The sequence below is a fragment of the Mustela nigripes genome, chromosome 16, assembly GCF_022355385.1.
Source record: "Mustela nigripes isolate SB6536 chromosome 16, MUSNIG.SB6536, whole genome shotgun sequence".
Taxonomy (NCBI): Eukaryota; Metazoa; Chordata; class Mammalia; order Carnivora; family Mustelidae; genus Mustela; species Mustela nigripes.
In genome coordinates, this window is record NC_081572.1 from 32,083,733 (window position 1) to 32,095,664 (window position 11,932).

At 48.3% G+C, this 11,932-nt stretch overlaps 1 protein-coding gene across 1 annotated transcript; it reads right to left on the reverse strand.

Annotated features, from left to right (window-relative positions):
• Positions 1-5,088: 5,088 nt before the first annotated feature.
• Positions 5,089-10,832, reverse strand: SUPT4H1 (SPT4 homolog, DSIF elongation factor subunit). Its single transcript, XM_059379096.1, has 5 exons — positions 10,694-10,832; positions 10,023-10,129; positions 6,247-6,302; positions 5,914-5,967; positions 5,089-5,459 (listed from the first exon to the last, which is right to left on the reverse strand). The coding sequence occupies exons 1-5, from the start codon at positions 10,760-10,762 to the stop codon at positions 5,392-5,394; spliced, it is 354 nt and encodes a 117-aa protein (XP_059235079.1). The 5' UTR covers positions 10,763-10,832; the 3' UTR covers positions 5,089-5,391.
• Positions 10,833-11,932: the final 1,100 nt, after the last annotated feature.

An 11,932-nucleotide genomic window follows, 5' to 3' on the forward strand; every position in this document is an offset into this window, starting at 1 on the left:
TGCCCACCTTGAGCGCCACCATCTCACCCTCCCGCCAGACCCCTCTGAGCTCCCTACCCCGCCCTCACCTCCCGGTTCCCCTAGGGTGCAGGGCTGAAGAAGTGAGTCTATTCGGCTGCCCAGAGAAAGTGCCAGTGTCCCAGCTGCCAGTGCAAGGTGGGGGCAGCCGCTGGCTTCTCTGGGACCTGTGATCACTCCTTTGCCTCAGGCCTACCCAGCCCCTGCTGGGACCACAGCCCAGGGGGAAAGCAAAACAATGGCTGTCAGCCTCTTCCTATCAGTGGAGTCCTTCTCTGTTCCAAGTGCCAATTTGCATTTCCCCCTCTGCCCTCCATTCCTCAAGCCCCCAGGGACGAGGTGACAGTTAAACCCCTTCCTCCGGCTGGTGGCCCCAGAGCACTCATTTCCTTCCAGGTCTTTTCCGGGATGGGGGGAGGGGTTGAAAGGGTGACAATGGCTGGTGGTGGGCAAGAGAGAGAAATCCATTTTGGAGAGACACTGGGGTCCCTCCACCCTGTCGTCTGAAGCTATTGCTTACCTTCCCTCAAGTTCTCTCTTTAGCACAAGAGCTCAGTGTGGAGGAAGGAGAGTGCACAGGCAGGAAACAGCACATAGGAGCTCTTGAAATGGGCCTGCTAGGCCCCTGATTTCCTACAGTCCCAGGCCTTCATCTGTAGGATGGACCCCCAAGTCCTCTGACCATGACCCCATAATGTCTGCCCTCCACTCTTGGGGGTGTGTTGAGAATGGGAGTTCTGTGGGAGAGGGGTTTTCGGTCACATTTCTCAGAAGATCGGGGATCTTGGTGCTAATCAGCCCTCAGTTTTCTCTGCCCTCGGTCCCTGCTTTCTGGGATCATAAAGCAGAGAGAAACACAAGCATCTCTGGGCAGAAGGCTCCAGGCCAGGTAGTGTAGGATACATAAAGTAGCAGAGACCCCTTTGGGATCAGGTTGACCACTGCCTCTGGTGCTGTCTTCTCACCCGAAAGAAGGGCCGCCTGGTGTAAGTCACCTAGCTCAAACGAGACTGGAAGGGGGACAGTGACATATGGGTAGCAGAAGTGACAGGCTGACATGAATCAAGAGGTAGAAAAATAATCAGTCCCAAAACCATTTCACCACATGATACAAAAATGGAGGTTTCTAACAATGACTTTGAGCCAAGTAGAGGTTAAATCGCTTCCAGAATCTTGTATCCAATCAGTAAGGAAGTATGTATTTAAAGAAAACAATAGCATATGTCATTTTAAAAAACGAGAGAACAGAGAGATTAAAATTAAAAGCCACGGTGCTTAAAGGAAAATGTGTCTGCTGTGATATAGTTCTGTATGATAGGTGTAGTTGAACATCTATCATCCCACAATACTACAGGGATGTCATTCTTGCCACACTTACCTGAAACTTATCTAGAGGTGGACAACTTTGGATAAAGTTGTTATCTTAGACACACGTAATAGCATACAGCTTTCAGATGGCTTTTATATAAATTAATGTATTTCTTACACTGATCCTAAGATAGGACCGCCGTGTCCTTAAGTGAACTTTTTGTTTGAAGTTAGCATACAAAGAAAACTGAGCAGATCCTGAGTACATAACTCAATAAATCTTCAGAAGGTGAACTGACCTATGTAACCAGCATCCAGATGAAGAAAGACTATAATTATCCTCGGGATCCCCTTGGGTCTCCTTTTCCACCCCCAGCCATCACTGGTGACCACTATCCTGCCGCCTGAAGCAGTTTTGTAGAAAGGAAATGGTTTGAGTAGTCAAGTGACTGGGAGGCAGGGGCAATGCCCCTAATTGGATACGCGCACGTGTCCTTTCATCACAAGTCTGTTTCAGTGGACTGTGAAGGGGCCATAATTGGGCTGCAGATGGAGGTAGTGAGTAGGGAAAAAACAGAAGAGGTTGAGGTATATGGGGCAGAGGTCAGCAGACACCTAAGAACTGCTGGAGTAGAAAAGAAGATGCAGCCAGGTGGGAACTGGGGGAGTGCTGGACCTGTTTCCCAATGTCCTGCATAGGGGTCCTTGGCCCAGGGAGGGTCACCTCCCTGGTCCCTTCCCCCACACTGCCTCCCACTCTTTGGATAATTTGGGGACTAGAGATGTAAGATGTGGGGTGTTCGGGGGACTCAATGTATAGGGACATGTAACTCTCACTTATAATGAACCTCATGCTGGTTCTGTGGAATCCTCCTGAAGGGAGCAAGTCCACCGCATGTGGGGAGAACTATGTTGGAAGGAGTTAGCAGCCTTAAATTGGATGTGAGCAACGCATTTCTTGAGTTCAGGCTCTACTTCTTGGTCATGGCCAAGTCACTTTAACTTTGACCCTTAGTCTCCTCATCACGACATAAGGATGTTAACTATGATAATAGGGATTTCGTGGAGATCAAATCAGATAATGGACATGAAAGCCCTTTTGTCAACAGTAAAACATCATTTAAATGAAAAGTTTTACTGATAAACACGAAGGAGACTTCCAAAGTAAGATACTAGTCTGTGCTTCAACATTACATACCCGTTTTACGCACTCACAGGATCAGGTGTCAGGGAGGGGACATGAGGATTGAATGGCAGGTTATAGACAGGCTTGGAGTGAGAGGGCATGGCCATGTCCAGAGGAAATAGGCCAAACCTAAAGATTCCAGCCTGAGCTTACTCTCCCCCAGCCCATCCCCGTTACTCTTCTGAAACAGCTCCCCTCTAAAAACAGAATGTTCTGACCCTCGTTCTGATCCTAGCCACCAATGGTTGCCTAGGAACAGAGGCCACGTTCAGCAATGAACTGCTACTGAGTCTGTTTTTATTTTTTTAACACTCTGGGCAGTAGTTGGTGGGAAGTAGAGAATAAGGAATAAGCAGACAAGGAGGGCAGCCTGGTCACTAGCCTGGCTCGCATCTGTCATTGTGGAACTAAAGAGGAGGAGCCTTGCCTTTCTGAAGTAGGGAAGCCCAACGACTGAGCAGGGGACCAAGACCCTGGGTAGGTGTGGGACCTCCGTGGTCAGAATGGGGCTGAACCTGACAGGAGCAAGGAGCAGGGCATGGCCCTCAACGATGTGTGATGCAGGGTAGCGGTAGCTGAGACCTCTTGTCCACGTAGTGCCCCTCCCTCCTGAGAAGCCTTTAAGAACCAGCAGTCCCTCTTGCAGTTTCTTTGGGTTCCCTGCAGTGGGTGGACTCTAGCACCTTATAGCCTGTCTGGGCTGCCGGGCAGCACCATAAGCAGCTTCCATGACCAGAAACAGCAAGAAAGCGAACTGAGAAGCAGCTTCCAGGCAGAGCCCACTTGGCACCGAGTCTGTGACACCCGGTTTCCAGACTGGGCACCCCTCCCCCACAACCCTCGGGGCCTGTGTCTTTCACTTCCTGCGAGGCTAACAGTTAGGTCGTCAGCTCAGTGTGGGGCTGAGGCAGCCTGAGTGTGGTTATTTGTGTACAGATCCTCTTGCCTCCCCTCCCCACAACTGTTTCCATTCTCACCGAGCAGCCACGTCCGGGTCAGACACGCAGGACAGCAGCTGGGGATTTCCAAGGGACTTTTTGAGAAAAGCCAGTGAAAGTTGGGTGTTGGCTGCATGGCCTAGGCACTCTTTCTGAAACCCACTTCTCTCCAGATCCTAAGGCTGGCCTGGTGGGGCTACTTCCCACGGATCCTTTCAGACTGAAATTAAATAGAAACCACCACCCCTTGAGCTCTTTCAGTTTGCTGGGCTGGAGAAATCCTTTAAAAACAGCTGAAACTGGGGTTAACGGACCACTCCTTCAGAGCTTGAGGGCATCAGCAAAACAGTTCTGGTTTGAGGAGGATCTGTGAGTGACCTAAGCATCCCGGGCCACTTCCAGCTGCCCTCGCAGGGGCCTCTGAGCAGACGACAGGGGTGGGAGCGGCAGGGGGTCACTGGAGAATCAGCTCCTCTCTCTCCTTCCCACACACTCCAGGCCGCAGGGAACAAGAGACACAAACTCACTAGCAACACCAGGTGGCTACAGGCAAAGCCCTAGTGTAGACACCTCTGCTAATGAGTCAGGAGCTCATTCTGCAGCAGGGATTTTCAGCATTTCTCCCACTATTTGATTAACTGTGTGCTTACTATAAACATTAAAGAACAGCTAATAAAGAGAGAGTAAATGAATTTTACTTTTCATAAAACCCAAGTTTCAGAATTTTCATACTGCTTCGTTTCTGTAATAACAAAACTAAGGTAAACAGGGCGTTATTGTTGTTTTACAGATGGAGAACAAGAAACCTAGGAAATCAATAGGATAGCGATAGGATTCTTTGTGGAGATTAAAGTAAGATTTCTGGGGGCACCTGGGTGGCTCAGCAGGTTAAACCTCTGCCTTCGGCTCAGGTCATGATCTCAGGGTCCTGGGATCGAGCCCCACATCGGGCTTTCTGTTCGGCAGGGAGCCTGCTTCCCACTCTCTCTCTGCCTGCCTATTTGTGATCTCTCTATCAAATAAATAAATAAAATCTTTAAAAATAAATAAATAAAATAAGATTTCTGGTAAATTTTTCATTCTAAAACAAATAACTCACCTTGACCAACAACCTGATATCAAAGCCCCCTATTAGGCCAGAGGGGCAGGGTAGATGCCCAACTCCTACAAAGGCATAAACTAACTGGACCAAGATCCAGCAGCCACCTGAGGGTCTCCAGCTGAAGAAACACAGTGGAATGTGTGTAAGTGGGCAAGGGAGGGTCATGGCCTAAGGTAGAGGAAGAACAGTAAAAAGAAGGAAAAAAAGGGAGGGAAGAGTAGTAATAAATATGGTCAACAGGCAAAGAATACTGAGAAGCCTCAGACTTTCTTTCAAGACACTTGCTGTGCCAGGTCTAGAGCAAGTCTGCAACCCCCAGATGCCAGGACTACCAGCCTGATGGGGCTGCCTAGACTCAGGACAGCAAACCTTCCAACAAGACCCGACGAAGCACACTAGAAAGGCTGCAACTTTGGAAGGCTGAAAGATGGATATCAGGGAGCTGGAGGGCCTCTGTTGCTCTAGGAAAGTGCTTACAGAGTTAGGTGAGTTCTTCCTAAAAAGGAGATCCAAAGGAGGAGGCAAGGCATCTGTCATGGGTTTAAGAACTTTCCTAGGGGTTCATGTTTATTGGCATCTGACCCAGAGTCCTACTCATGGGTAAGGGCAAAAAACAGGTCTCCTACCCCCCATTCAAGTCAGTCTCTGTTAATCCACCAGCTCAAACCACCCGACCACCACCAGCAGTCCAAAGGTAAAATGGCTCAGGGACTCAACAGTCTGCTGAGTCTCAGAGTTGGAGGGGGAAAGTCTCTGAAGTTCTGTCCATTTAGTTCCATAACAAAAAATAAGCAGATGCAGGAGGCGGGGAGCAAAGATGTTGGCAGCCGTGTATCTTGCTAGGTCTTTATAGCCGTGTCTCTGGATTTGTAGGCCACTCCTCGACTTTTCAGCTCTCGCACGATTCCTGCAGCAGGAAAAGAAACAGCTCTGTGACTGAGGAATATTCCAGAGGATAAGAAAGGTCTCTCTACGACCACTTTGGTGGGGGGCGGGAAAGGGAGAAAGGAAGGAAGGTATTTCTAAGCAACATGGAGTTCCTTTCTACACAGCTCATCAACAGTCCTGCTTGGTTGGCTTGTTACCACTGAAGATCCAGGCACGTGTTTGGCAATGACTGGGTAAGAATGAGAAGGAAAAAGACTACACACTGTAGTCACCAAAACCAAGCGTTCTGGGGTCAAAATGCCTGGGATCACATTCTAGCTCACTACTAGCAGGATGACCTTGGGCAAGTTATTTAACCTCTCTGTGCCTCAGTTGCCTCCAGAGTCATGAGGACTAGTGTGTAGTCGCAGAAAGGACCTCCACAGAGCGTGGCGGAGCAAGTGAACACTGGCTGCTATTATAATTATTATTACCTTGGGGAAGGCGACCAGTGACCGACACGGCATACACACCCGGCTTAAAGTTACCTATGAGAGAAGAAGAGAGATGGCAGTGAGCGTGAGTTAAGTCGAAAGACCAAATGGAGGTTTAAGCTAAAAATGAAAGGGATGCTATAACTCCAAGAGAAGAGCAATCACTTCTTTTGGCTCCCATGTTAAGTGACAGGGGACAGGACACTTTCCTTCTGTTTCCTACAACCCCATCTGTTTCATTCTGTGGCTATTTACCCCTGATTTAAGGCTCCCCCACCAGACCCAGCGGGCAGCAACAAGTAGGCCAGGATAAGGAGAAAAGGAGATACTTACTGACTCGCTGCCACTTCGAGACCCAACTGTCCTCTGGACTCATCATTGCAATGATTCTGGGAAAGGAAAAGAAAGAGAGTCAGCCTGAGCCTTTCCTACTAGAAAAGAGAGAGATGGAGGAAAATGTCCACTTCACTCTGCTTCCAGCCAGCAACAGTTCTGGGAGAGGAAACAAAGGAAAAAGCCAAGTATTGGCTTGGGAAAGAAAGCAGGGGAAATGGACTACTAATTCTGGGGACACTGACAGAGGTTCTTGGCCTGCCAAGCACAGGTTAGTTGCCATTCCCAAAGGATTAATTCATCAGGCTCAAAAGCATCCTTAGCCCAGATTCTCTGGGAAACAGGACAGCTTTTAAAAGTAGAAAGCCAGGGGCACCTGGGTGGCTCAGTGGGTTAAAGCCTCTGCCTTCAGCTCAGGTCATGATCCCAGGGTCCTGGGATCAAGGCCCACATTAGGCTCTCTGCTCAGCAGGGAGCCTGCTTCCCCACCTCTCTCTGCCTGCCTCTCTGCCTACTTGTGATCTCTGTCAAATAAATAAATGAAATCTTTAAAACAACAACAACAAAAAAGTAGAAAGCCAGTTACAATTACAAGCAACACCACCACTAGGGGGCTGGGCCATAGTGCAAAGGGGAGGGTGAAGGACAAACATGCTTACAGGGTTAAAAAATAAGTTAAGACTTGGCCAAGGTCTGCTCTGATGAGCTGTACAGCCTAAGATGCATTTGGAGACCTCTCTCAGAATTATGTGGACTGAAACTCAAATACTGAGCTAATACATGACAAACACCTAGCACAGAGTAGGTGCTAAATAAGCATTAGCTCTCCTTATCTTACTCGTTCTCCCCAGGATAGGTCTGATCCACAGGCAACAGAAAGGCCATTTAATAAGGGCTAGCAGGCTGCCACTTGAGCATGAAAGGTAAATACCAGGTACTTTCAGAAGCTACATTATGTCATTTCTATCATTCATTCAATCAAATGCTTGGGGACTGCCTATTGTGACAGGTCTGTTATAGATACTGACATTTATCAACTGCCTTCTCAGTAACCATTCCCTCGGGGCGCCTGGGCGGGTGTCAATAAGCATCTGCCTTTGGCTTGGGTCATGGTCCCAGGGTCCTGGGATCAAGCCCTGCATCAGGCTCCCTGTTCAGCGGGAAGCCTGCTTCTCCCTCTCCCACTCCCCTGCTTGTGTTCCCTCTCTTGCTGCTTCTCTCTCCGTGTGTCAAATAAATAAATAAGATCTTTTTAAAAAATAACCATTCCCTCTTCTTTTTGGCACCAATCTTGCATTCTTATTTGGGGAGCCTTCCTCCCCCATCCATATCCTACATTCTCAGCCACCTGCTGAGTGGAACTGACGCCACCCTCTGGGGTGGTTAAGTAGGGTAACACCTGCCCTGGCCTGACAGACTGACCAGAGGTAGCCACAGGCTGCTGTCTGGACCAATAGTATGTTCTCTTCTATTCTTCACAAGCAATCTTTCTAGCCTTACGGTGCCTGTCACCCAACCTTATGATTTAACTTTAACAGAATCCCCACCATTCGCCAAACATAGCTTGGTTTTCCCACCCCGTGATTCTACTCAAGTCATTCCCTTGTTTAGAATGCTTTTTCTAAAATGTTCTCTCACCTCAACCTCCTCAAAAATTCTGTACTTCTTCCTGTCAGAGCCTGATTCACATAGTATCTCCTCAGCTTCTAGCTGAGTTCATGTGGCCCTCCTCTGAGATCCTTTAGCCCTTGATATACCCACACTCCAAAATCTAATACACACCAGAATACACAAAAATAACTCTTACAACTCAACAATAAAAAGTCAAATAACCTGCTTGGAAAGTGGGCAAAGGATTTGAACAGACTTTTTTCTAAGATCTACAAAAGGCCAGTAAGCACATAAAAAGATGCTTTCACTTATCATCAGGGAAAAGCAATCAAAACCAAAACAATACCACTTTACGTCCATAATGTTAGCCACTACCAAAACCAACCAAACAAAACAAAACAACAACAAAAAAAACAAGCGTTGGCAAGGGTGTAAAGAAACTGGAACCCCTGCACATAGCTCGTGGGAACAGAAAATGGTGCTGCCGCTATGAAACCAGTATTATGGCAGTTCCCCTTAATATTAAACAGAGCGACTCAGCAATTCCGCTTCTGGATATATACCCTAAAGAAATGAAAGCAGGGATTTGATTAGATATTTGTAAACCCATGTCCACAGCAGCATTGTTCATGACAGCGACAAGATAGAAGCAACCCAAAAATCTATCAACAGATGAGTGGATAAACTGTATTCAGCTTAAAAGGAAAATTCAGATGCATGCGACAATATGGATAAACCTTGAAGACATGGTGGTTAATGAAATGAGCCAGGCACAAAAACACAAATATTTTATGATTCCACTTATATGAAGCACTCATAGTACACTTCAAATTCACACAGCAAGAGGGGTGCCTGGGTGGCTCAGCTGGTTAAGCATCTGCCTTTGGCTCAGGTCATGATCCTGGGGGTCCTGGGATTGAGCTCCATGTTGGGCTCCCTGCTCAGCTTCTCCCTCTCCCTCTGCCACTCCCCCTGCTTGTCCTCTTTCACATAAATAAAATCTTAAAACAAAACAAAAACCCAAGAAATTCATACAGAAAGAAAGTAGAATGATAGTTGCCAGGGACTGTGGGAAGGACTCAATCTCACTACCCTGAGATCAAGAATTGGACACTTAGGGGCGCCTGGGTGGCTCAGTGGGTTAAAGCCTCCGCCTTTGGCTCGGGTCATGATCCCAGGGTCCTGGGATTGAGCCCTGCATCAGGCTCTCTGCTCGGCGGGGAGCCTGCTTCCCCCCTCTCTCTCTGCCTGTCTCTCTGCCTACTTGTGATCTCTGTCTGTCAAATAAATAAATAAAATCTTAAAAAAAAAAAAAAAAAGAATCGGACACTTAACTGACTAAGCCACTCGGGCACCCTTATGTGTAAATCCTTAATTGGCCTAGAGGCCAAAAGACAGTTATCTCCTTATTCCCCTCAAAGGATACTATTCTCTGGCTCCTACCTTGTAGGAAGAAACCCCCCGAGACCTGGTCACTTATGTTACTCTCATTTCCCCTTCTCCCCATTGGACAATCTCACCAAGGGACATATCTAACAGCATCAGCTTTCAGGTAATAATTTACCACTACTGTACCTTACCTTACCTTCATTTTCAGAAAGGATCTTCATGTATTTAACAAACATTTCTTGGCCTTTTGCCACCTTCTGGGCCCTGTGCCAAATCAGTGTGTACAAGATAAACACAGTCCCTACCACCAATGAGGTGACAGTCTAATGAAGAAATGTCCAGCAGAAGTAAACAAAACCATAAACAAGTCATTGAAAATTTTCTAGTAGCCAAGTTTATAAGAAAAGACAAATGGGTGAAATTAATTTCAATAACATATTCATTTAACCCAGTATACCCAAAAGATTATCATTTGAGTATATAATTAATATTAACAAAGTTAAAATACCTTACATTCTTTTTTCTTGTTCTAAATCTTGTCCATCTAGTGTATATCTTACAGCTGGAGCATAACTCAGTTTGGACTAGCCACATTTCAAGTGCTCAATGCCGAACATGCTAGTGGCTACTGTACTGGACAGCACAGGACTTTGTGAACATAACTTTGAGAACAACTAGGATCATGATCTCAAAAGTCTGTCTCACAGTTACTGGATGGGGTGGGGTGGAGTAGGATGGGAGTAACCAAAAAGTGAATGAAGGAATCTGGAGTTTACCCATCAAAGGAAGAGCTGGTGCAGTCATATACCATCTCCCGGTTACCCTTCATCTGAAGATATGCATCGCAATTGTCACAACCATCATATTCAAACTGGTCTATAGTCTGGGAGAGGGAAAGAAAAGGGGTAGGGGTGAGCATAAACAAGGCCAAAAGAATGAGTAGCTCTCTCCATACTTCTACCTGGTCAAGTAGAAGCCTCCCTATGCTGGCTCTGCCTCATCAGGCTTTCCACCCACCACTCCTACAGCTCCATTTCTAAAGTTCCACCCACACCCTCACAGTCCTCCCTCTCTTGTTCCTAACTGCGTTTTACCTATTCCTTTCCCTAGTCTCCTCAGGGACAGACATCCTCTCTGATTACTCCCTCAGCTGCAGATCCCCACCCTCACCTGACTCTCAGTGGCCTTTGACTTCAACAGAAGTTCACTGAACGTCTGTTAAGAATCGCACGTGTGCTAGCTAAGGATTCAAAGGAATCTAAAGACTGCCTGTGTTCTGCAGACTTAAACGATGGCCTCCAGCAGGTTCCCAAATCCCCCTACGCCCCGCCAAACCCAGGGTCCCGGAAACTTTTTAATTTTCTCTTCGCTAACCCCCAGCCCCGTTCCACTTTTTCCCCCACCTTGATTCCCCCATCGCCCCTACAACCAGCTCCCCGAAGGACACCTTGACCAGCGAACACAGCAAACAAGCCCGCAGATGCCGCAGATCCTTCGGCACCGTCTCCAGGGCCATCCTCTCCGACAAAAGCACAGCAAAGAACTGGGCCACAGATCCCTCAGCCGCAGGAAGTAAACAGCGAATTACCCAGAATGCCTTCCAGTTCCGGTGCCCAGGACTTCCTCTTCCTGTGTGGGAAGTCGCAGGTCCCAGCCACCGCCCCCCCACCCCCGCCCGTCCTACGGAGATGGTTTCTCCCGCCTGAAAGGCGGGACCGGCCGGGAGTCACCTGGGCCCGCGCGCGCGCCCGCCACCTGGGCCAGCGCGAGGGCGAGGCCGTGACGGCCGTTGGGCCTGTGGGCAGGGCCCATGGGGGAGGGGCGGCGCGGCTGGCGCCTGCGCGGGAACGCGCCGCAGCCGGAGCCGGAATCCCGGCGGGGCGGGCCCTTTGATCTCGGTCCCTGGCAGTCGGCCGTTCCTCCCCTTAGGAGGATCCCAGATGCCAGCCGAGATCCTTTTTTGTCTTGCCGTTTTAAAAAAGCGCAGAGCCAGAGAGCCTACTGTCTCCCTCTGGGTTATCTCTGCCAAGAGGGAAAGAAATCAGGGACAGCCCCTTTCTTCCTGAGAGCAGTGTAGGGTTTCCATTTGCCGTCCGCCGGAATTGTGGCTTGTGAGCCGATGGCGCGTAACAGGCATATTTATTTTTTAAAAACTCTTTACGTACTTTACTCGTTCCAGCTGATAATTTAGGCTTTGTGCATCTTTTAGCATTTAGACAGTTCCTTTACGTGAGAACATCTGTAGGGGATAGGAGAGTGTCTCCCCCCTGCCCCCACCTTCTAGAAAGCTAGATGCTTCAGTGCTCTGCTTCAAAACTGGGCAACGGATAATGACCCCTATGAAACATTTCCTGGAGAAGCAGAAGGGGAAATGTGCTTTGAGAGGCTATGTGGAATTCATACCAACTTAGCAGTAGCTCTGGATCCTCACAGTGGTCCCAGGAGTAGGCAGAGCACAGTCCTTTGTGTTTATCAGAATTGGAGCTCTGGGATAGAAGTAGGTAGTTTCAGGCCCCCATGTTCTGTCCTCCCAACCAGGCCTCCGAACTGAAACAGAGCTTCTTCAAGGCGGGTTGGTGGGGCTGCTGTTTGTGCCCCCTGCCATGCTTTGTTCAGATGGGCTTTATGACTGGGGTTAGAATGTTCTCCAGCGTTGGATACCTTCCAGCCTCCAAATATGCTTTCA